Below are 25,930 nucleotides of genomic sequence, written 5' to 3'. Positions count from 1 at the left end.
ATCGGATTAATGTAACCTTGAGTCTATTATTGTTGGGTACTTTTGCAGTAAAAAATAAGTTTAAGTCAAACTTAAAACAGTCAACTATTTTTATTTATAGCTGGTCAACCAAATCTTGTCAGTAAAAAAAGCCGCAAAATTCAAATTTTCTATGGGACATATCCCTCTGCGCCTACTTTTTTCAAATTTGCCGCCTTTTTTACTGTCAAGATCTGGTTGACCAAGTATATGTGCAATATTGCCAATTTATTATAATAAATATAGTTGGTCAAACCAATTTGTCAGTAAATAGGAACAAAAAAAACTATAGTCATCCTTTTCTTTCGGGTGCTAGTACTAGTGTAAGACAAAGATAGTAGGTATGATTCTATGTTCTCTGTCTATGTTTGAAACGAGACAGTCCTTTGACAAACTATATATACTTCCCAATTTGATTGAAAATTTAATTGGCGTCAATCTTATTTATCTAGCGTTCGCATGAGGTAGCAATGGAACCAATATACTTAGCAACCCGCCAGGCGGGTGCTCAGTCCGTAGCCGCTTGTCGCTACATTTGGGGTTTCACATGTTATCGGCTACGCTCGTCGCTGACCCTAAATGTGTTACAGACACTGTTACAGATGTAGGGCATAATTGTATTCCATCGTATTTTCTCGGAAATGTTCGTATTTGTCATGCTACTTCAGTCAATCTCAGTTTAGTTCTATTTGAAAAGTAGACTGTTGCAATCTCATGAAATAGAGTCTTTGCGGAAAGAGTCGTAGAATGTATGGGACTTGAAAGTGTAGGTAGGGCGCCACTTTCTTCTTAACCTTTTCGACGCCGTGTCAAACACAAAAGCTGTCACGCTGACGCCACGTCACCGAAGTGTCAAAACTGAAATTGAACTTTATGCATATGCACGTAGGTCTATGTTGCTCTGTGGCCTGTGACCGATTAATCGGTCTTTGGCGTTGAACCTACGGTGCGGATATATCGGTCATTGGCGTCCAAAAGGTAATGCGACGGCGCATTATTGACGTACAATGCTTATATAAATAAACATGGCAACCATTTGTTATGGAAATGGTTTAGTTCCATTTAATTCAATTTCTACTCTTTCATGTAGTACCCGATATTAGGTTAAGTAAATAAAAAGAGTTTTATTCAACTAGAAGTACATTTAATACATAAAAAATACAACATAATTCATCGAAAATAATGACTGTTAATAAAGAATATAAATTCGCAGCGTTACAAGAAGCAATAACTTACAAAATATACTCTAAATAAATCCAACCAAAATGGAAAATAATGAAAAATAAGTGTTGATTTAGTGATCTTAAAAAAAAGTACACTTACACTACCTACTATTGACGAGGTACCTATTTATTATATAAAATAATACATTTTATCTATTGACAATATAAGGCAATCGGTAATATTAGGCTATATTGGAGACTACTGACCACTAGCGCCCTAAAACCAATCCAAATGCATAATGGAATCACTGCAAACAGCCAATGTAAATTACAATTGTAAATTGTATAAAGGCAGTGCGTTTATAGTAACTATCATGCAACTAGGTAAACTACCATAACGTAGTTAATTTTTTATGCTGGCAACCCACAAGGGTGGTTATGAATACTTCTGCATATGGGGGATTTTTTTTTTCCTTTTTTTTTTAATTTAAGGCGCAGGCATGCACTTTAGTCTTTCGAAAGCGGCCTTCTCGAGTGCCTCACGGTGGTCGGGATGGGCGATTTTGATGAGTTCGTAGGCACGCTGGCGCAGAGTTTTGCCGAACAGGTTCGCGATGCCTTGCTCTGTGACTACGTAGTGGACGTGGGCGCGTGTGGTCACTACGCCGGCTCCTGTGAATGAAAACATATGTGAAATAATGGTAGAAAACGTGGTGAGGTTAGTTTACAGGTATAGTCATCCAGTAGGAGTCCACTGGATGATCGTCAATTAATTCGTGTCAGACCGAAGTTTCGGTAGGTTTCGGCATAAAAATCATGTCGTATTTTGGCCGAAACTAGAGAAAACCGAACTTCCGGTTTCGGGAATAAAAACCGGTTTTAGTCGGACTCGTATTTGTACGCCCACTTGCACCATCCTACTAACCCGAGGTTAAGCGGTTAAACCGTTAACCTAATGTCAAATTGTACTGGTAACCATGGTAACTCCAACTTTAACCGGTTAACCCCGGGTTAGTGGAAAGGTGCAAGTGGGCCTTAGAATCAAAGAGTAATTTGAATTCATACATTCGATTTAAATAAATTTTGAGGGGGGTTGTTACATTTTGGTGTCCTGACCAGGCCCGTATTTCACCACGGTGACAGGTGAGACATTGTCGACATCACTGTTACTGACGTCACAGGCCTCCATAGACTACGGGAACCGCTTACCATCGGACGGGCGGTGTGCTTGTTTGCCACCAACATATTAATTAAAAAAAAAAAACTCCACTTATATCGCCAATAAATACGTACTTATTTTGCGAAGCTAATGACAATTGTCACAAGAAACACGACAATTGTCACGAAATTCCGACACAGATCTCATTTTCTGTCAAGATTTACAGAAAGTTCTATTAAATCGTGTGACAATTGTCATCATCATCATCATAAACTGCGAAAGAGAAATACCTGTTTTTTGCCGATATAATAAAGTTTTTTTAAATAATACAATGATGGTGGCAAACAGGAATACGGCCCGCCCGATGGTAAGCGGTAACCGTAGCCCATGGATGCCTGTGACGTCAGCAACAGTGACATTTGTCGAATTGTCGCACCTGTCGCCGTGGTGAAATAGGGGCCAGGATTTATAACACTCACCGACTTTGAGAGTTGGCACGATTTTGCTCTCGCCTTTCTTGGTGTTGGAGACGATGGCGATGATGGGCTTGCCGCGCCCGTCCACAGCCTCGGCGGCGCCGCGTATGAAGTCTACTTGACCGCCGAAGCCGGAGTACATACGAGTGCCTGGAATATTTTTTTCTCAAAAATGGACGTCAAAGTCGACGTTGCCGGTTAAAAAATAGGCCGCGGAGTGCGTAGTTTATGGTCATTCAAAAAATTAAAAAGTTAAAAACATTGCTGTCTCGATTTCGGGACTGCAATGTTGCATACAAATTCCATTATATATATAATGTATAATATACGTATTTATTATATATATAATTATATATATAATAAATACGAATTCCAAACTTTTTAAAACTTTAAATGGCCATATCAAATGAAGGCATAGGTCCCTTAAGAGCCAACAGGAGCTAAGATTTAAATATTTTAGGTAAATATACCCGTCTCGCTAACGGAAGCGGTTCCTAAAACTAGTGCGATAAGGACAAGGCGAAAAATATCAAAAATCGAGGTTTCGTACTCGACTGTTTCCTCCTCCAAAACTTAACCAATTGTAACCAAATTTGGAAATCTAAATGATTATGACATTATCTGTGTCGGACCGTTTTGCTTTTTTGACTAATTGATGTCAGTTTTGAATAGCACGCCTCTCATTACGGCATAGTCAATTAGGCCATTTTGGGCATTTTTGAAGGGCTCTAGCGCCTTAAAAAACAAAAAAAGCAAAACGGTCCGACACAGATATTGACAATATTAATCTGTGTTGAAAAAATCATTGCTCTAGCTTCAAAACCCACGAAGGAAACAGTCGAGTACGTTTGTATGGAGAAATGACCACTCCTGTTGGCTCTTAAAAACTGTAAAGATTGCAATACGAAAATGTTATGATCAACTATTCGGCAGAAAGTCGAGATTATTATATATGTCAACGTAAAATTGTAAACGATCGTCAGTTTATAATCTCTCAAGTGAAATTATAAACTGACGGTAGGGAGATTCTAAACTAACCTAACCAACGTTAGATTATAAACTAACGGGTTCACAATATTACGGTGTCATATACAATACAATTTCGAGATATCGCGCCTTTTTTGAATGACGGTAATGGTTGGCTATAATAATGTAGCAAAAACATTCTATGATATTTTGTATTTGTAGGCAGAACGATTACAAAAGGAACTTTCGGTGATAAGGTTGGCATTCGATAATTTGCTGAGGAACTAATAAAATAATCTTTTTAAATCCGCGGTATTAATTAGCAACTTGCGAGAAGAACATGACATTATGATTTCCAAGTCGAAACTCTGCGTAGAGGGCGCCACTCCTACAATAAGTCACAATCTAAGGGTCTACCGCATACGAGAGTAGAAATTTTGTTATCTAACCTCTCTATCACTCTTGCATATTCGAGCGATAAAGAGCCAGATAGCCGAGTTTAGATTTCGCGTTTTCCGGTAGGCCTTTTGTAAACAAACCGCCTTGATGTATCAATGTCATATTTTATTGTCTGTGAAAACTTGCCAAAAACAGTTTAAGGCACAGTATGTATAAGTTACTATATGGTTTACGAAAGGCGCGCTAGTGCTGCACTCTGGCGGCAAAACATTGCAGTAATTGACTATGCCGCAATGCGAGGCGTGCTATTCAAAACTGACATCAATTAGTCAAAAAAGCAAAACGGTCCGACACAGATAATGTCATAATCATTTAGATTTCCAAATTTGGTTAGATTTTAGAATACTTCCCATTAGTGTATGTCATTTAAACTAGACTAGAGCATGCATTATGACCATACCTCGCAACCGAGCTAGCAAATCTGTAGCAGTTGTACGCCAGGGTTATCACTACTACACATAAACTAAAGTACAAAAAATATTTTTTCTTTGTTTTCAAACACACCAATATGTATTTTCAAGCAATGAAAATTCCATGTTAATATTTGAAAGAAGCGCGAAAAAAAAACGTGATTTTATAAACAAAATAACAGATACATTGAAACGCATCTAATATTGACATTGACCTGTTAATTTATATTATTTGACAGTAAATTAAACCGGGTTATATCGGAAGAGGGTCAACAAGGTTCTCGACCAATTTTATTAATCTTACATACAATAAAGTTAAAGCAAAATGGTTCGTCATAATCGCCAACCCTGACACAAAACTGTCATATGCTACGGTTTTGCTAGCTCCGTTGCGGGGTATGATTATGACTAACCGATGGAGTCCGCCGCCACTTGGCCCGTGAGGTCCACTTCGATACAGGAGTTAATGGCGGTCATGCACGGCTGCAGGGACACTATGTGCGTGTTGTTCACGTAGTCAATCTCCAGCATTTCTGTAACCAACACCATAGAGAAAAAAATACATAGAGTGCTCACTCCATACATCAGTACCAAAAAGACTATTAGCATCTAGCATCGAGTAGCGGAACTATCAGTACTGCTACTTGACAATAGATGTCGCCACCGACCGGAAAGTCTTATGCTGTTGAGATAAGACTTTCCGGTCGGTGCTACATCTATTGTCAAGTAGCAGTACTGATAGTTCCGCTACTCGATGCTAGATGTAGACACTGAAATTAATAGTCTGAACTGATGTATGGAGTGAGCACTCTATGTATTTTTTTCTCTATGCCAACACAAATGGTTAAAATACACACCTGCGGGCTAAGCATGGTTCCATTTTTATCGCCTGTCACTATGCCCGCCACTTTCGCACTTACATACTTGTTAGGACGTGACAGGCATGGTGACAAGCGATAAAAATGCGATCGTGCTACAACCACTGTTTCGGTTTAAAAACGCTCCGGTTGCGGAGTATGAAACTACAAGTAAAGTGTAACGTTCTTTTGACTGACATGTGGCGACACTAGAGATATGCGATGATGCTTAGCGAGGTGTTTTTATTAAAAACCCATACAGTCACTATAGTTCGGTTTTAGCATTAGAAAGAAGGTAAACAATCTTGACATGTATTTTTATTAAATAAATATATTGAAAAACGCTTTAAAAAAATAATTTATATTACTTATGAAAGCAAAAGACTGTAAAAGATCGTATATGATTTATAATTCTAGCATATTTGCTTCATATTTTCAATGGTCGCTTACCTTCTTTCTAATGATAAAAAAACGGACTATACACGCTGAGCGAGGAAAACAAATGAAGTGATTCTATTGGTTCTTAAGAAACACATCCGCTACGCATCCTCGTACATCTTTGGTGGAAACGCAGCCAAAGACCACCCCTTCGGCATAGAGAAAAAAATACATAGATTGCTCACTCCATACATCAGTTTTAGTACCAAAAAGACTATTAGCATCTAGCATCGAGTAGCGGAACTATCAGTACTGCTACTTGACAATAGATGTAGCACCGACCGGAAAGTCTTATGCTGTTGAGATAAAACTTTCCGGTCGGTGCTACATCTATTGTCAAGTAGCAGTACTGATAGTTCCGCTACTCGATGCTAGATGTAGACACTGAAATGAATAGTCTAACTGATCTATGGAGTGAGCACTCTTGTCTTATTATATTTCTCTATGCCTTCGGTAAATAAATACGTACCAATGGCGGGGTTGTTGTCAACGAAATCGTAGAGGTCTCGGTTGCCGACCAAGAAGCTGCCGACGATGCGACCGCGGTGAGTTTTCTTCCTGTATAATATTATACCATCAATACGGGGTCGATTTTCAAACAAAACAAAACCTATATTGGGTTAACCGTTAATACATATTCATCATCATTTTAGCCTTCGGTCGCCCACTGCTGAGCATAGGCCTCTCCTTGCCACTTGTCCCGGTCCTGTGCTAGTTTCATCCAAAAGTGCCCCGCGATACTTCGAACGTCATCCACCCAACGAGCCAACGGACGCCAGGCGCTTCTTTCATCCGTAAGCGGCCACCAATCCGTCAACATTTTGGTCCAGCTGCCATCACTCTGCCTAGCAACATGTCCCGCCCAACTCCACTTAAGCTTGGCAATGACGTTACCCACGTCCCGCACCTTGGTGCGGCGTCGGATCTCGACATTCCTCACTCGGTCTTGCAGTTTAATGCCGAGCATGGTGCGCTCCATGGCTCTTTGTGCTACTCTATACATATTATAATTTAAAACAATAATTATCTAGTGTTATGTAATGTCACATGTTTATTATTTTGTAATGTAATGATGTGTTGCCTGAATAAATATTTTTCTGTTGTATTCTATTATATTCTAATTAAGTGATATTGAGGCACAGACAAGACATCCTCCAACTGAGCATAGTAGCGCTACCCCCTCTGCCACAAATATACGGTAGTTTTACTCCATTTTCGAGTCAGTGTCTTTGTGTGACGTCCGTGTGTTTGAACGGACCAATCACGGCACGGGACTCGCTCGCCTCGCCCCCCGCACCCCAGTATTTTTGGCAGCATCGGTTTCATGAAATAATTGCTCTAAACTCCGTCTAGAGGATTCCTAGTCTATGCCGTTAATATATAATTTAAAAAAATAATTAAGTGATACTGTGTTAAGTACATGGACATGTTGCCAGGCAGAGTGATGGCAGGGCCAAAATGTTAACGGAATGGTGGCCGCTTACAGACGAAAGGAATGCCTGGCGTCCGTTGGCTAGTTGGGTGAACGATATTCGGAAGATTGCGGGTCACTTCTGGATGAGATTGGCTCAGGACCGGGATAAGTGGTATATTCGAAGAGGCCTATGCTCAGCAGTGGGCGATAAAAGGCTGATATGATGATGAGGTAAGTACTGGAAACATTAGTCTGGCCCTTTAATGGGCAAAAGTTTCATTCCGTTTCAAGGCCTCATTTAAAGTCCTAAAAAATCTGCATAGGAAAACAATACAAGAAGATGATGCTACATGGTGGTCGTGGTTGGATGCTGCCGATACTAGACACTAGAGATGCAACGGATAGTTGTTTGGCCGGATACCGGATATCCGGCATGGACACTGGCCGAATATCCGGTATCCGGCCGCCGAATATTCGGCCGGCGGAACGATACCTATATTTTGAGTTTAGCAGGTGCGCGTCGTGCAGGTTTCGACCTGTTTCGTAGAGAACGTTTTGTCGGACACATTTCTAGGATCGTAACGAGTTTTATCATGTCATTACGTAGTAAGTTCGTTTATAGTTACAAGTGCGCGCGCGTATTTTTGTGTAAACAAATAAGTGTATTGTGTGACATTGGTTACGTATTCATTTCTATCTACTGTGTCGTTAGCATTATGACCGTGACCGTTTTTTAGATTGCATTTTTTACCCCAAAATGTGTTAATTTTACTATCCGGTATCCGGCCGGATAATAGGTCACTAACCGGTATCCGGCCGGATACTAAAATATAGGCCGGATACCGGATAGTAACCGAATATCCGGTGCATTTATACTAGACACATGATACACATTGCTAAACGACTGGTGTAACATACTTGTGGTTGGTGATGCAGCCGCGACGGAACAGGTCAATGACTCCAACGCTGAACATCTCCGAGTGGATGCCGAGGTCCTTATGGCTCTTCAGAGCGGATAGGACAGCGTCAGGGATGCTGCCGATACCTGACACATATGATATAATACTTCAGTGCTAAATATATGATATATATATATCGTCAGATGACAACCAAACAAAACTCACAGGTTCAAAGCCATATTGAACCTAATATGTTGTACCAAAACAAGGTTTTTTTTTGCAATTAGTGAGCTTTTAATGTCACCTAACAATATATAGTTGTATTTGTTGAGAAACCGGGTGTAACGGCTTAATTTATCTGTCTCAATCTAACATTAACACTTAAGGTGCAGTAGGCACAGAGAACGGAGTTTTTAAAAAGTCGTAGCGCCTTTTTAGATCACAATACGGTTCCCAAAAAAAATATTAGTAATCTTGAGGACTTTCTCTGCAGCTATTCTTGGCTATTTATATAAATAGTTGGCACCGTTAGGTAACATATCATTTATCATTTCACATTACTAGCAAGAAAGAAGTGTTGTCTTAGACCGCGTAGTCAACTATTGTCACCGTTAGGTCTCATCTCATTGACTTAAGCTTTGGTTTCCTCCGATAGCGGTGCCGTCATATAGCGGCCGTCTCCATACAAATACTACGACATCCATATTTAGCCGTATTATTTAGTATGGAGACGGCCGCTATATGACGGCACCGCTATCCTAGGAAAACCGATCTTTACCCATCTGAAGTGTAGCTCCATCTTCGACCAAGTTGTCCCCAATCAGTTGTCCAATCTTCGTTTCCTCGGGACTCCCGCCCTTGCCGCCATGCTCCGGCAACGGGGTGTTGTCCTCGACGGCGTAGTCGATGTGCGACATGTGGATTATAGCGTCGCCGAATGTGCGAGGCATGTTTACGTTCACTTGGGCTGGAATAAAAAAAACGGTGTTTTTTTCTACTTTTTTTCCTTCATTTGAACACGACGCTTATTATATACATAACGAGCGAATGCTCGAGTCTTATAACACTGTATAACCGTGCAAATTCATCCACAGATGTCTGTGAATATTTTTGGAGGGCAAAGGGTTAAAGTCAAGTAAGTCCAATCATTGCGGGTCACTTCTGGATGAGATTAGCTCAGGACCGGGACAAGTGGCGTACTAGAAGAGAGGCCTATGCTCAGCAGTGGGCGATAAAGGGCTGATATGATGATGATGAAGTCCAATTAATAACTGTGGTCGAAATCGGTTAGGATCTGAAGGTAATATAAGTCATACTGAACCACTTTTTATACCTGCTACAGAGCTAAACCCAAATCGTGAAAAATATTACTGTTTTATTTGCTTTTGAAATTTTTGACTGATGTTTTGTCCGGGACGAGCAAATTTTTCTTAGCGTTCTCTTTTGTTTGTTAGATATTTTTCAACGAGTTGCTAATTAGAGATGCATCGAATAGTGGTTTTGGCCGAATACCGAATATTCGGCGACCGAATATTAGGCATGACATGCGAACATTTTGAGTCACAATTATTATGAAAACTGATCGCTAATAAAGCTCAACGTTAGATGACGTTAGCTAAGATATATTTTTGTTGAACAGCATTAATGAATATAGAGTCAAACAAAACAGACTCATGATAAAAATAAAATGTTTTTTAATCAACAAATGCTCAAAAAAGGGTCTTCGTATTTAACAATTTTCCAAGAACACAATCTAAATATACCTACATAGTATTTGGTTATTTTTATTAACCGCCTTCAAAAAAAAAGGAGGTTCTCAGTTTGACCCGTATGTATGTATGTATGTATGTATGTATGTATGTATGTATGTATGTATGTATGTATATTTGTTCGCGATTATCTCGCGTTTGGCTGAACCGATTTTGATGCGGTTTTCAGAAAAGTGTTTCTTACATTCTGGAGAAGGTTTTAGTATACATAGATCTGAGCTGATGATGAACCCTGGCTGTACCTAGTGGAACTCAGGTTTGGTGCAACATAGGCTCACGCTGTTTTGGTCATCCGACACGCCTTGATGAGCACTTGGGAGAGCAGTACCCAAGATAGAGCTGATGCTGAACCCTGGATGTACCTAGTGGAACTCGGGATGTACCTAGTGGAACTCAGGTTTGGTGCAACATAGGCCCACGCTATTTTGGTCATCCGTCACATCTTAATGAGCACTTGGGAGAGCAGTATCCAAGATAGAGCTGATGCTGAACCCTGGCTGTACCTAGTGGAACTCAGGTTTGGTGCAACATAGGCCAACGCTATTTTGGCCATCCGTCACATCTTGATGAGCACTTGGGAGAGCAGTACCCAAGATAGAGCTGATGCACCAAACCACCCTGGCTGGCAGGGTTCACCCTGGCTGTACCTAGTGGAACTCAGGTTTGGTGCAACATAGGCCCACGCTATTTTGGTCATCCGTCACATCTTGATGAGCACTTGGGAGAGCCGTACCCAAGATAGAGCTGATGCTGAACCCTGGCTGTACTTAGTGGAACTCAGGTTTGGTGCAACATAGGCCCACGCTATTTTGGTCATCCATCACATCATGATCAGCACTTGGGAGAGCAGTCCCCAAGATAGAGCTGATGCTGAACCCTGGCTGTACCTAGTGGAACTCAGGTTTGGTGCAACATAGGCCCACGCTATTTTGGTCATCCGTCACATCTTGATGAGCACTTGGGAGAACAGTACCCAAGATAGAGCTGATGCTGAACCCTTGCTGTACCTAGTGGAACTCAGGTTTGGTGCAACATAGGCCCACGCTATTTTGGTAATATGTCGCATCTTGATGAGCACTTGGGAGAGCAGTACCCAAGATAGAGCTGATGCTGAACCCTTGCTGTACGTAGTGGAACTTAGGTTTGGTGCAACATAGGCACACTTTGTTTTGGTTAACCGACTTGTCGTCGTGTGCCTATGTTGCAGAGTTCCACTAGGTGGGTCGATGAACTTTTTTCTAACTGCCTTTAAAAAAAGGACGTTCCCAGTTTGGCCCGTATGTATGTATGTACGTATGTATCTGTGTATGTTTGTTCGTGATTATCTCGCGTTTGGCTGAACCGATTTTGATGCGGTTTTCAGAAAAGTGTTTGTTACATTCTGGAGAAGGTTTTAGTGTACAGTACATGGATGGTTTGAAAAACCAATTGGACCCGGTAGGTGGCCATGCTATCGGTATACCTCTACCAACAAATTTATGTTTCTGAAACCGATTTAGATAAAATAGTGGGAGTGGGAGTCGGACTCGGACTTGGACTGGGAATGGGAGTGGAAGTGGGAGCAATATACATACAAATCGTTTAGCACCAAAACGTCATATTATGTTGTGTCGCGATTATCATCGAGTTAGGCCATCACCAACATTAGTAGGTAGTTACTAGCCCAAAACTAAATGGAGAGCCTAACAAACTAGTATTTTAGCCCAAAACCTAAAATAGATGAAGTACCTACCTATCACTAAAAAGTAAAAAATAAAATAAAATAAATAAAAAATAATTAAAAAATTAAAAATAAACAAAAATAAAATAACTTAATATAAAATCTTTTTTAAAAAAAGGGAACCGCCTTCAAAAAACCAACCCACTGAAAAGTACAAAATAATTTTTATATGGCACCCCTTTACGTGTCCAGTCTCTATCCCGTCGTAAAGCGAATTTTTGCCAAAAAGTAATTAATACCTAATAATAAGAAAATTAATAATCATCCGGGTAATTACAGTGAAACCTGGTTTAGTGGGACCTGGATAAGTGAGAAACCTCTATAGCTGGGACTCATGGTGCGGTCCCGACACTTTAGCACTGAATTACCTCTGTTAGTGAGATAAAACGAACCTCTATAACTGGGATTAGCTGTTGTGATTTTATAGTCACATTTACCTCTATAATTGAGACAGAGAGTGTATTTTACCTCCTTTACTGAGACTATATTTATAAGATTATTTTTTATTTATTTTATTTTATTTTTTACTTTTTATTGTGCAATTTTTCTTATCAAGTAGGTGCAACAGATATTCGGTATTCGGCGGAATAGTAGGCAACATTCGGCCGAATACCGAATATTCGGCAAGTGGCCGAATAGGCAGAATACCGAATAGTTGCCGAATATTCGTGGCATCTCTATTGCTAATTCTGTATTCAATGGCAGCAGTAAATAAACTCTATTAGACGACTCACCGATAATAATTTTAGAGTTGATTAGAGCGGCGCGTACGCAGTCCACGGACGTGCCCAAACTGCAGTAGCCATGGTGGTCTGGGGGTGACACCTGCGACAACAGGAATTAGGTTATATAACAAGATAATACTGAGAAACATGTCAAAAACGCAATTATGACCATGAAAGGGGAAGAATCAGTCGTTATTCGAATTGCAATAGACTGTGTACACCGGCTTGCGTGTGCGTGACGTGCACGTGCGCTAAAATGTTGGAGCCGCACACGCACACGTCACGCAAGCGGTGTGCCATCTCTCATAAGGATCTGTATACTACAACGCTGCACGCGCACGTGCACGTCACGCACACGCAGCCGGTGTGCACAGGCCTTTAGTGACCAAATGTGACGTTATCTATGAAAAGGGACCTTGTTGCCGATAACGGTTACGCCATTATTAACGATGCTCCGATACAATGCCGCGCGACGATGTGCGGCGTAAGCGCGATCGACAATAAGATCCCTTTTCGTAGATAATGCCCCAAATTAGTGATCGAGCTACTATTATCTCGGATCAAGTGAAAGATATTCCTGAATAAAAAGAATGTCCTGTAGGAAGAGGCCGACCATGATGACAAGTGCATGACCAGGGGCCCGTTTCTCAAAAGCTTGTATAAGCTTGTAATACAAGCGGATGTCACTTTTTGACAGCTTTTGTTAGAAAGGGACTTCCACTTGTATTACAAGTTACAAGCTTTTGAGAAACGGGCCCCAGAAGGCATGTCCTCGTGATAAAGGTCACTTTAACAGATAGAAAAAAACACTGTCACTATCGCGCTGTCACGTAGACAAGTGGACATCTTGTCTTTATTGTAAGACACGTACTTGGATGACCTTCCTCTGGAACAGTTTGGAGATGTCCTAAAGGGAGATGGGGATGGCTTCAAACCGACCCTCGGCCACTGCCTTGGGAACTGTGAATTGTGAACTCTGTTGCAAAGGTATAAGGTCCAATGGTCACATTACCTGGATAACAGCAATGTCAGGCTGGATAATCTTCCTGTGGAACAGCTTGGGGATGTCCTGGAGGAAGATGAGTATAGCGTCGGACCGACCTTCGACTGTTTGATTGTGAACCCTGTTGCAAAGGTATAAGGTCCAATGGTCACATTACCTGGATAACAGCAATGTCAGGCTGGATAATCTTCCTGTGGAACAGCTTGGGGATATCCTGAAGGAATATGGGGATGGCGTCGGACCGACCTTTGACTGTTTGATTGTGAACCCTGTTGCAAAGGTATAAGGTCCAATGGTCACATTACCTGGATAACAGCAATGTCAGGCTGGATAATCTTCCTGTGGAACAGCTTTGGGATGTCCTGAAGGAATATGGGTATGGCGTCGGACCGACCTTCGACTGTTTGATTATGAACCCTGTTGCAAAGGTATAAGGTCCAATGGTCACATTACCTGAATGACAGCAATGTCAGGCTGGATGATCTTCCTGTGGAACAGCTTGGGGATGTCCTGAAGGAATATGGGTATGGCGTCGGACCGACCTTCGACTGTTTGATTATGAACCCTGTTTCAAAGGTATAAGGTCCAATGGTCACATTACCTGGATAACAGCAATATCAGGCTGGATAATCTTCCTGTGGAACAGCTTGGGGATATCCTGAAGGAATATGGGGATGGCGTCGGACCGACCCTCGGCCACTGCCTTGCGGACGTTAGCCGCCATGAACAGGGAACATGACCTGGAAACCAATGAATTCGTATTAATTTAGGTATCATTCAGTGCCGAAAACCCGACTATCGAATAAGATTAAATTCGTTTACTCATGGCAAACTAAAACTACATGTATTTAAGCTTAAAGTCTATTTTTTTATTCGGTAGACTAGAATGACATTTCATAGTATGATCATAAAATGTCATTTCATACTATGAAATGTCATTCTAGTCTACCGAATAAAAAAATAGACTTTAGAATAAATTTAAAAGTGGAAAAATTACTGTCTTGGGTGCGACTTGAACTCACGGCCTCTGGATCCAGACATTGAATACATACTTAACTTACATAGCCCCAGTTTGGCCTATTCTGACAGAATGGTCACTACGGAACCCTACACCGAACATGGCCCGACATGCTCTTGGCCAATTTTTTTCTATTCCTTTAGCATTTGTCTATGCACGATTGTCTTGTCAAGGCCCCGATTTCCTTTATCCTTATTGTAAGAAAGTCAATGTCCCAATTATCACAAGCTGTGGCTAACCTCTAGTACTTATCTGATATCATATCTTAAAAAGGTATCTTTACCCAACTGCAAATAGTGTGCACATTAAAAGAAATCTTAACTCGATAACAGTAGCGGTCAATATTGAATATAAACCCTTTTCTTTAATGTCTAACAAAACCGTTAAGCCATAAAATGACAAGTTTATCTGATATATAAGAGATAAAAGGCTTAGAAATATCTGAATTTAACAACTAGCGGAGATACTGTAAAATATACTTACGTGTTTCTATGCACTACACATTCTGATATTCAGCTAAATAAAAGATAACCCTGAAGTCCTTGAGAGAGCCTGCCCACCGTTCTTTATAGACTAAACCTTAACTCGTAGCACTAAAGCCTAATTTTAAACAATCCTCACCTAAAGATGCCTTCACAGTCAGGCGCTACATACTTAGGCGGCATCTTTCTCTGTGTGCATGTGGACAACCCTAATCTCCTTGACAGAGCCTGCCTTGCCCGCCGCGGTCAATGCACCTTAACTCGTAGCACTAACGCCTAATTTCAAACTATCCTCACCTGAAGATGCCTTCACAGTCGGGCGCCACATATGCGGCATCTTTCTCTGTGTGCATGTGTACAACCCTGATGTCCTTGAGAGAGCCTGACTTGCCCACCGCGGTCATGGCGTCTAGGAGTGGCGCAGGGGTGGCCGCCGCGCCTTGGGCGAATACCGTTTGACCTGGAACCAATGAAGATGTGATTTAGTTTTTTTTTATAATTAGTGTTCTGTATCTGTATATAAATTTCTTTGATGCAGCCGGGTATAGTAACAGCAGCACCAGCAATGTATGGGTTTTATTCGGGCGACATAGTTTGGCACGATTGTAAGGGACTTAACCTACCCTACCCGCTTACAAATTGAACTTCCACAATCTATTCCAAACTATTTATTGAGTAGATAAGGGCTAAATCCTACTAAGTCAGTCCAGTTCGGAGGAATTTCAAAATTAGCAGGCCAATTCGAATTTTAGTTATTCTATCTGTTTCCAATATGATAGGTTCTGATCTATCAGTGTCAAAAGTGACATTTCTTCAACCAAAAACGTCACTTTTGACAGTTTCATATTGGAAACAGATTGAATAACTAATACTCGAATTGGCCTGTGGTGCAGGTATAGTTTGTCAAAGGACTGTCTCCTTTCAAACATAGACAGAGAGAATCATACTATCTTTATCTTATACTAGTACTAGCACCCAAAAGAAAAGGATGAGTATAGTTTTTTGTTCCTATTTACTGACAAATTGGTTTGCCAAACTACATATATTCGTCTGATTATCGCGCTTGCACTCATGGCGGTATAATCGGACTTTGTGCGCGAATTGTACTTTGGATTCGGACTCTTTGGAGTTTGCCTTTCACAGATTAATTTATCGTTTATGAAGTTTATCATTTAAATGTCTGTATCATTAATTCAATTAACAATCATTCGGCTGATGTAATCTCTTTTGTTTAAGTTGGAGTATCGTTATCAACATAATAGTGAAAAAATAAAACAAAAATTATAAATCAGCCTGATGTGCAGCTGGTTTTGAACGGGGCACAATAAAGCACATGTTGTTCCAACAAAGTTCATATTTTTCCCACGCCGTGCACTGCACTTCACCCCATACACAACGGAAATAAACAATAAGTATGTACAGTCACCACACGGGATTGTTACGCCATATGGTCCTAGCTAAATTGGCTGTTCCGTACTTACTTTATGGAATGTCCAATTTAGCTAGAACCCTAAATGGTACATACAGTCCCTATATCCAGCATTAAATAAAGAAATATGTGACATTTCTTACTTCAATGTAATAACTGTTTTATTAGTGGTCCGATTTTTAGGGTTGCGTAGTCACCAAAGAAACCCTTATTGTTTCGCCATGTTCGTCTGTCTGTCCGAGGCTTTGCTCCGTGATCGTAAGTGCTAAAAAGCTGCAAGTTGGCAACTTATTGGCATGGATACATGGATCACGATTTTTGACGACCGGTCTGGCCTAGTGGGTAGTGACCCTGCCTGTGAAACCGCGGTCCTGGGTGGCCGATAAACGGTGACAATTTTGCGCTGGTCTATCTATATTGTTATGTCATTTATTAAAAACAAAATAACAAGACGCATTTACACGCCCTCTTATTTTGCATACCAAACCTACACAACCGGTGTAACACCGGCTTTGAATGTGTTACTGTTAATCCATATGAATATTATGTATAAATAGCCTGATTTGCTTTGTCAATGTTTTTCAGAAAAACCCGTTATATATTATTACGATCTCAAATTCAACTTAATTTAAATACATATCACTATAGCAACTACTTTAAATGCAAACACCTAGGTATTGCTAAAAAGTCTTATACGATTGCGTCATTTAGCGTTATAAGCCATTTTTCTCCCAAGGGTGTAAATCATGCTGCAAGTGTTTACGATTTACAGTTGTAGGCACAATGCCAAGATAAAGTTGGGTTTATTGTACCATAATTTAGCTGACCATTTGTGTACTTTAATGCAACGATATAAGGCATATGTTTGGGCAAGTAAGTGTGCTGTTGTTAGTATACTGTCTTTTAATAATTTTGCAGGAAGATATTTATATAAAGTCGAAAACAACTCGAGACTGATTGAACGTCATGACAGCTTGTAATTATAGCGATATTGACAATACATCGCCCTTTTCGTGAAAAGTAGCGATTTAATTCGTGAATATCGAGATCCTATCTTGCATTTTTTTTTGACGTGATAACGTCTTATAAATCGATGAACACCGGTAGCATGCACGAAAAAGTGTCACGTTGTGGACAGATCTCCATGGTAACGTATAAAAGTATGCAATTTTTCGTCAATGTTTTATGACGTTATGACGTTATCACGCAAAATGATCGTCCGTGAACCGACTTTACAGATAACCATATTTTTTTATTTATTTACACAAAAATAAAACGCTAATTAAATAACTTACCATATTCGGAACCTAAAGTAATATATTGAGAGTGGCAACACTGTAGTTAGTCGTATTGTCCTTTTCTAGCATATACGTCCATCTCTCTCCCACACCCCCACCACTTCAGGCAGTTGCGTTTGACAATTTTGACAGTTAGAAACAAACGCAAATTACCTCATTGGCTTGCTGTTTTTCCATCTGGAAGGTCGTGAAGCTAAACTGCTGGTGAGTTTTTGAATTTGTACCCCAGTTTAGCTGACTATATTGAAAAACAGTTTCTAACGGCTTTTGCCGTTCGAAATAAATATTTAAATTTAGTTGTCCGTTAAACTATCTAGCAAATAAAAATGATCCGGAATAGTGATGTGCAAGTGTTTTCAAAGGCTGCCTGCGCGCACCGTGGCTATGCCAATGAAAATACTAAAACACATGGTAGAAAACACATCGAGCTGGTAAAGCGTGCACGTGTCACCATTATAATTTAATTTTATTAAGTCTCTTCCGAGTCTTGTTAGTTTAAATCTTTGTGTGTGTATAATAACGGTTGAAATTATATAATACTTAAATGGTGATGTGTGGAGGTATACCCTTTCAAGTGATTTGTGTTTTCGAATACGAATGGATCGGATAGTTAATACGTGTTACGTAGAACCTACGTATTAAGGTAGAAGCTGATAGACGTAGGTTTTTTATCTGTCCAATATATTATGTACCTATCTAAACCTGCGCAAGGCTGCCATGTTTACACCTGCGTAAGGTGTGCCAAAAGAATCTTTGATTCGTTCACAAACTAACGTCAAGTTATTTGTGATGAAACCAATATATTATGTACCTATCTAAACCTGCGCAAGGCTGCCATGTTTACACCTGCGTAAGGTGTGCCAAAAGAATCTTTGATTCGTTCACAAACTGACGTCAAGTTATTGATGATGATATTATAACCTATGTAAGCCTGCGCAAGGCACGTCAGACATATTCACAGAAATATAAATGATATGGTCATAACACAGGCGTGCGAGTAGACCACAATCACAAAAATATTACAAAGATTAAGTTGTAAATATCTCTTTTTAGAGAATGTAAAAATGGTTTAAAATAATGTTTTGGGTAAAAATCAGTCGAAATAGGCAAGGCTTCGTTATTAGAGTTTTCATTTTTGTTTACCAATCTATTTCAAGGGTCCCGAACACCCTATTGGCTAAACCCGAAATTGGGCTAATTAACTGTGGTAAAAGTGAAAACTGCTTTCCATTTACATAACATTTCTAAAATTATAATAGGTAAAATAAAAACCTAAGATTCCAGGCCTATCTCGACTCATTTTTATTTTAAAGATGGGAAAAAATCTTTGCACCCTAATATAAAATTGTGGTCTGGAGACGCTAAGCCTCATAACTTGGGTGGCATAGATAATACTAAGAGATTTAGTCACCTAATTTCGACTATAAGCCCAGGCAGAATATTGATAATTAGAATAAGGAGTGGTCAATCCTCCAAGGTCCATACAATCTGTGGACTCCAATTAAATCAGGCTCGGTAAGCTCACGACACGACAGAGCTTACGATTCCATTCTGAAATAAGCTATGTTTACAATATATATTACCCATGGTGTGAAACAAACAGCCTGCTCAATGTGTACAAAGGGTCCGTTTACGGCCCTATAAACATCTACAAACCTTTGAAGTCTAGGCCTGCTACAATATGACAGACTAGAAATAAATACATATGATCCCAATGTAAGAGCAGCTCACAGTTGCATAAATTATATTTGGCTGGAGAGCACTTGTCTTTCAGTTAACATGTTTACGAGTACCTACCTATGTACACGACATGACCAAGGTTACCTACCTTTTTACATAATTATTATATCCCTGACTGCCATGGTATATTAGGAAAATTATCATGTGCTGGCGGTGCTGCTGCTGCACAAGCATGTTTGAAATAAAATATACAAAACTGGCCTAACGGGCGTTTATGAATTATGTATTTTACACCCTTGTGTCTGTATTGTGACCCTGGAAGTTTTAAACCACCTGTATCGTAAGTGCTCCTATGCACGGATTAAGTTTATAATAAACTACCCATGCCCTAACCTCAAGGGCAAGTGCTTCTATGCACGGACCAGATATTGTTGTCACTTATTTCACTTATCATGACTTGTCATAGTTTGATACTACACGTTTAATAAATTTAAGACCGTGGAATGTACCCACTACAAAAGGTTTTTAAAAATAGTGACTGAATGGTTTGTACGAACGGTTCTAGCACAGTTTCTGGGCGGTCACGTCTAGGGCATGACCCTCTAGTTCTCAATTTATACAAAATTATAGCATTGTGATACTGTTCGCTTTGCACAATAAAATAGGGGAACAGGAGCACGCCTTGCGAAAAGGCGAAGCTATTTTGAAACGCAAACCTTTCAAAAATAGATCGAAATATATAAATAATTATGTTTTTGGTGTGGAACATGTAATTGTACACCCAAACAAATGCAATCATTTATTATATGTTAGCAAAACTCTGCCAAAGTGTTAGTCTGTCTCTACAGTGTAACCTGAAGGCATGAATGCACATGAATCTCTTGAAACATGGTGGATTAACTAATTTACACCCCGTCTGTGTCTTGCTCCTACCAAATCCACAAGTTGAGGACCTCAACCTATCTAGGCACCCTTCTTGCTCGAGACCTGAAAAAATAATCTCATGCAGTCAAGTGTCGGAAAACCAGGTCCACACTCTTAGCACTACCGTGAATATATCTAAGAAGTCTGTATACTGCCTTCCAGGAGGCGGGATGTTAATAGACTAGCCTATATAGTAGGCCAGAGATATAGTATACAAAAGCACACTGGCCCAAATCCAGTAATATTATATGCACTTCAGAATACAAAATAATTGACTATTCTGCGTATATTTGATATCAAAAAGTTACAATTACCTACCCTTAGGTCATAAGGAGGATAAATATACATAAATATCAAATATATTCGACAAAGTGTTGACCCTAGCATTGGATAAAATAGAGGTTCCTCTTAAACGGCATCTGCGCTGTTGGCTTTGGGCCCACGGGTGCCCGGCAAAAGGTCGGGGACCCCATGGTTCCGCACAGTTATTGCAAATAATGTAAAATCACAAAATAAACACAAATTTTCATTTTGGTTAAAAACACATATGCGATGAGCTAAGGTTTCGAATTAAGTACCTTATTCTTAATCTGGAAAGAGAAGACTGAATATTCAGAATTAACCTATGTCTATGAATGGTTTACATAAATTAAGCCACTTTAGCGTTCAGAAACAATCAAGTTTATGTCTACTAGTAGGCACCAGATAAGGTAAACTACTCATACTGCATATATAGACAATAATGAGTACAATTAAGGTCACTTGATGATAGCTAAACATGAACATAAGCAGAATGAGCTGCACCTATACAAATATCATTGATAAAGCTCTGTGGCAATTCTACATTTACCATTTGAACGCCAAGAGCACCAAAAAGCGTCGTAACTAGAGCCCACATGAGTATTATGATATGGCTTAAGCTCTCAAAGTAACCTTCACAATTTTAAGTAAGGTTTGTTTAGGTCCATTAGCTCGCGTTCGCGTTAGTAAAGCGTACAAACGATTAAATGCATTTTATAGCTATAACCAAATAAATAGCTCACACTGGCTCACAGTCATTAAAAGAATTCAGTAAAATCATTAAAAGTATTCCCTATGATATTTTATTAAGTACCTACCCAATATTAACTTTGTGGGTAGTGATAGTGATATAACGAATATTTAAAATATTCGTCTACTTAATCCTGAGGGATTCTGGAAATAAGAAAGGTCTTGTCCTTGTTATATCCTGCAACTGCTTACCTTACTAGATAATTATTATCAAATTTGTCAATAATTGGGAGTTATAAATAAAAACTACTCGAGTACTTTATGATTTTTATCTTTTCATATTTTAATTACATCACTCCATATCACAGATGTTGTATGCTCCCTGAAGAGTAGACTGACTTATCTTCTTTTACATAGTCTCACATACATATAATTAAGTACTATAGCACCCTTGTGGTGACTCACTTATTTTCGTTGAAAATGTATAAGTACCTACATTAAATACGTATATAAAATGGAAAGTTAGTATCATAATATAATGGTATATAAAATTGTATGCTTTACTAAATACCTCTCTCCTCACATGTATTAAAATAAAGGGTGTACTACATAATTAATTAATTAATTGAACACTCCTAATATAATAATATTACATATACATAATATGTAAGTACATGTATAATCACATTGGCTTGGCGTCTTCCCACCACCAGGCGATAACAAACACGTCTCAATATATTACTTTAGGTTCCGAATATCGGTACAGTTGTTTAATGACAGCGTTTTACACAAAAATAAAACGCTAATTAAATAACTTACCATATTCGGAACCTAAAGTTTTAATCCTGCCTGGTGTAAATATGTATAATTTTGAGACAATGAGGTAATTTGCGTTTGTTTCTAACTGTCAAAATTGTCAAACGCAACTGCCTGAAGTGGTGGGGGTGTGGGAGAGAGATGGACGTATATGCTAGAAAAGGACAATACGACTAACTACAGTGTTGCCACTCTCAATATATTACTTTAGGTTCCGAATATGGTAAGTTATTTAATTAGCGTTTTATTTTTGTGTAAAACGCTGTCATACTCATATCAAAGCAGTCGTATAATAAGATTGTCGATGTCACGAGCTAACAACAAATAATGCAGAATGTGTCATGCTTTTGAAATGGGCGCTGACCATATAGTGTGTGTTTATACGTATGTACCCGTATGGGTAATCGTGTTACTGTATGTGTATTTGTGAACATTATCATACAGAGATATGAGGCAAGTTCAAGCATTATTTGAGATTCGTGTTTTTGTCAAAAATTAGGTATGTGTGACAAATTTAGGTAGCTTAGTTCTGAAATGGTTGTTACTATTTCAATACTTCATTTTAAGATAAAAAAAATGTAATTTCTCTTTATTATGCTATCTATTCAGTAAATATGCCAAGGGAAACAAGGTAAAAACTATTTGAAGGTTTTTGTATTTAAGATAACTGTGAAACAAGTTGACAGCAAGTACTTACTTATCCAACACGAAGCGTTGCTGGACGGTATACCTAAGCAGACTTAAGGTACGTTAGTCTTAGTCAGTTAAGAGGGGGTGTAATGGTGGTGGTTCCTCCCTCCTCCACGAAATTAAAGGGTGCAATAGTACATTACATACCTGGTGAATTCGTAAATGCTCCAGATCGCAGGTGTTTGTGGCCCGAACCGAAGTTGAGGGCCATAAATATGCGATCTGGGGCTTTACGAATTACCGCCCGTGGTTTGTCTAAAGTTTTACGTCTTGCCTTGGCCAGCAAGTGAGTTTTAGAGCCCACCGCGCGGTTTTTGTAACTTTATCTCAATAACTGAAAAGATCCTGTTTCATGCGGCTGTCGTGAATTAACACCCTCGTTTGCAATATTTCACTTAGCCCCCTCGTTGCACAATGTACTATTTTTTCTATCCGCCGTTTAGGCAAACTGTTTATAAACGCTTTAAAGAACAGTCAGACGATTTGCATTAAACATGCAAGATGCAGCCAACACGCTCAAACAGAGTCAAGGTTGTAACGACAGTGTTCTATATCGGAACCTGTTGGCTGGATTAGATCGCTGTCCGTTTATTAAATCTATACGAATGGCTACTATATGCGTGTCTAGGTCTAGTCTTGTCTGTTTTTGTTAAATTTTTTCATATTAGTATCATCATTCATCACGGTCTACTTGTACCAACTTTTCACCAGGCCAGATCGAACAGTATACTTTAGCTAGAAAACAGTAAGCTGAGTGAGTAAAATCGCATTTTCTTATTCGCTCGCGCTTACTCTTTGTTTATATTTATTATGATAGTAATATAATATTTTCTGGCCTGCACAGCACGTCAAGGAACCATTATATCTTTAGACAAAAAATGGTTTATTCACCTTGAAAGGTTCGTAATCACTAATCACTGCGCAAAGAGAGTTGGCATGTATGGGCACGTATAGTACCTGTAGGTATAGGCTTAGTATTTTTAGGGTTTCGTACCTCAAAAGGAAAAAACGGAATTCTTATAGGATCACGTTGGGGTCCGTTTGTCTGACAACTTTTGGGAACAAATCAAATTATTTTGTCTAATATTTTCAGTTTATGAATGTAATTCTAATTACATTACAGATTACAAATTTTTTCTGACAGATAGAATGGAGTAAGAGGACTGGTTATCTTATCTTTGAACCGAAACTGTTTATGAACATGCAAGAGCTATCTAAAGATCATCTTATACAACAGAAAAATAACTGATATTAGGATAAGGAACAGATGTTATGATCATATTGGTTTCATAAGTTTACCAAATCTTATTTACAGTAAATTAATTTCAGTTCATTTTTTTTAATTAAATGGCTTCAGTCCAGTGGGACTACTTAGCCAGTGTCACAGCATTGAGAGCTATGCAATATCTGATATAAAAACCTAAAAACGCGCGTTTTTCCAGAGATAAGACCTAGATTGATTTTCACCCCTGAAAACCCCCATACAGCAAACCTCATTAAAATCGTTAGAGCCGTTTCTGAGATCACTGTAATATATAAATAAACAAAAATTGCTTGTTTAAAGGTATACATTACTATCAGAATAACTTGTTTACCAAGTTTCGAGAAGTTGGTGGAAATTTATTTTTACTACAGGATATAGATACCAGATAGAATGTGAATGTCAGTGTCTCAATTATAGTCTTGTAGTAACATAAATTATCACTGAATATTATAAACAATAACATCCCTACCGATCATTTGTCTCAGTTGCATGTTTATGATCTTACAAATTGTAGTGTGAATGGCAGTACAGACATAAATATATGTAATAAATCTTAGAAGTATGCCTGAATGATTCATACATAATAAACAATAAATAATAACTTATACTCAAAAGAAACAGCTATAGGTACCTACTATGAGCAGAATATGAGACTATCCAAATTAATTTAATCTATGTATAAAGTATAAAGACATTAAAATATGTATGTATTGTGTGTAGATATCAAGACACGCAATCTTAGAACATAACTAAACACACCATAATATCCACAACTAAATGATTCATGTTTTTTATTTATATTTTTTTATAGGACATATTTTTTACGCTGGTTATGAGTAAAGAGTGTAAAAACAGAAGTAAGTTAATCAAGTTTACTAACCCACTAACCGTGAAATATAATACTCAAGGTGCATGCAAATGTAGATTACATTGAAGTCTTCTTGATGAACTTTGTACCCAATGTACCCATTACCTTTGACGTCGTAGCGCTGTTAGTAGCATCCCACCCTATATAGTCTAATCATCAATAATAGGCTGCAATAACCCTATTACGACCAATCTAAGCACTATACCTGCATAGTACTACAACTTTGAAGCTGTGTAGGGAGCTAGGGTACTCACCCGATTTCAAACATTTTTCAAACGCCTCCTTCGCTGTCAGCGTCTCGGGCTTCCTGTCCAAAGGCTGCGATAACTCCTGTGTGTATGTAAAATACGTTCTATTTGACAACGCGGCACTAATACGCCCGAAATTCCGGCTCGAAACATTAGGAATTATTTTTCCCATCACAGACATGGTGGCGGATAAGTATACTACGTTACTTTATACACGATAACTATTTGTAGATGGATATTTTGATATCGCGCCGAAATAATAAATGTTGTTATTTCGGAGACACCTTCCGCTTAAAAATAAACAAGTTACGTTCGTGTCGTCGGCTTCGCCGCGGCAGAGTGAAAATAATGACGTTTGCGTAGAATCGTAATTCGTAAATCTATACGGCATGGGCAGAGTGGCGCCAAGTTCAGAAATAATAGTTAAGAAAAAGTTGGTGCGCTATATTAATGCAATAAAATAATGTGACTTAATCCAACTATTAAGTATTAAATATAAATACCTAGTCCTTCGCATTCTTCTACGCTGTCCCGATTTCGATTTGCAGAATGCATCAAAGAGAATATAATCACTATGGAACGCATAAATGCAGTTGAAAAACCAGATCTGGTGGATCAGGACCAAACAATACTATACTCACTGATCAGGAATTTCAGGATTGACTGATTGAATTATTCTTTTTACTTTGTCAAAATTGTGGTTGAGTCAAAAATAATACATCTATGGGTTGAGTTGATTGACGAGGA

The 25,930-nt window shown here is 39.0% G+C and overlaps 1 protein-coding gene across 3 annotated transcripts; it reads right to left on the bottom strand.

The window, feature by feature from the left end:
• Positions 1–1,140: 1,140 nt before the first annotated feature.
• On the bottom strand, positions 1,141–25,501 carry LOC134657602 (4-hydroxybutyrate coenzyme A transferase). 3 transcript variants are annotated; one of them, XM_063513166.1, is made up of 11 exons: positions 25,190–25,501; positions 15,274–15,436; positions 14,167–14,216; positions 13,930–14,018; positions 12,483–12,573; positions 9,038–9,226; positions 8,279–8,405; positions 6,416–6,504; positions 5,065–5,184; positions 2,820–2,966; positions 1,141–1,853 (listed from the first exon to the last, which is right to left on the bottom strand). In XM_063513166.1, the coding sequence occupies exons 1-11, from the start codon at positions 25,362–25,364 to the stop codon at positions 1,669–1,671; spliced, it is 1,425 nt and encodes a 474-aa protein (XP_063369236.1). In that variant the 5' UTR covers positions 25,365–25,501; the 3' UTR covers positions 1,141–1,668. The 3 variants fall into 3 exon arrangements, with proteins under 3 accessions (XP_063369236.1, XP_063369237.1, XP_063369238.1); XM_063513167.1 differs by lacking the exon at positions 13,930–14,018 and adding an exon at positions 13,486–13,574; XM_063513168.1 differs by lacking the exon at positions 13,930–14,018 and having other exon boundaries at positions 14,078–14,216; positions 25,190–25,499.
• Positions 25,502–25,930: the final 429 nt, after the last annotated feature.

The sequence above is a fragment of the Cydia amplana genome, chromosome 20 (genome assembly GCF_948474715.1).
Source record: "Cydia amplana chromosome 20, ilCydAmpl1.1, whole genome shotgun sequence".
Classification (NCBI taxonomy): Eukaryota; Metazoa; Arthropoda; class Insecta; order Lepidoptera; family Tortricidae; genus Cydia; species Cydia amplana.
This window is presented reverse-complemented; position numbering and strand designations above follow the sequence as displayed.

Bases quoted from the DNA above. Each gene is read 5' to 3' on its own strand.
- LOC134657602 (XM_063513166.1), bottom strand. From the start codon at position 25,364: ATGTCTGTGATGGGAAAAATAATTCCTAATGTTTCGAGCCGGAATTTC. The intron at 9,227-12,482 runs GTGAGTCGTCTA...TTTTTATTCCAG, and splicing joins CAACTCTAAAATTATTATCG to CCCAAGTGAACGTAAACATG. The intron at 1,854-2,819 runs GTGAGTGTTATA...TTTCATTCACAG, and splicing joins CGTGCCAACTCTCAAAGTCG to GAGCCGGCGTAGTGACCACA.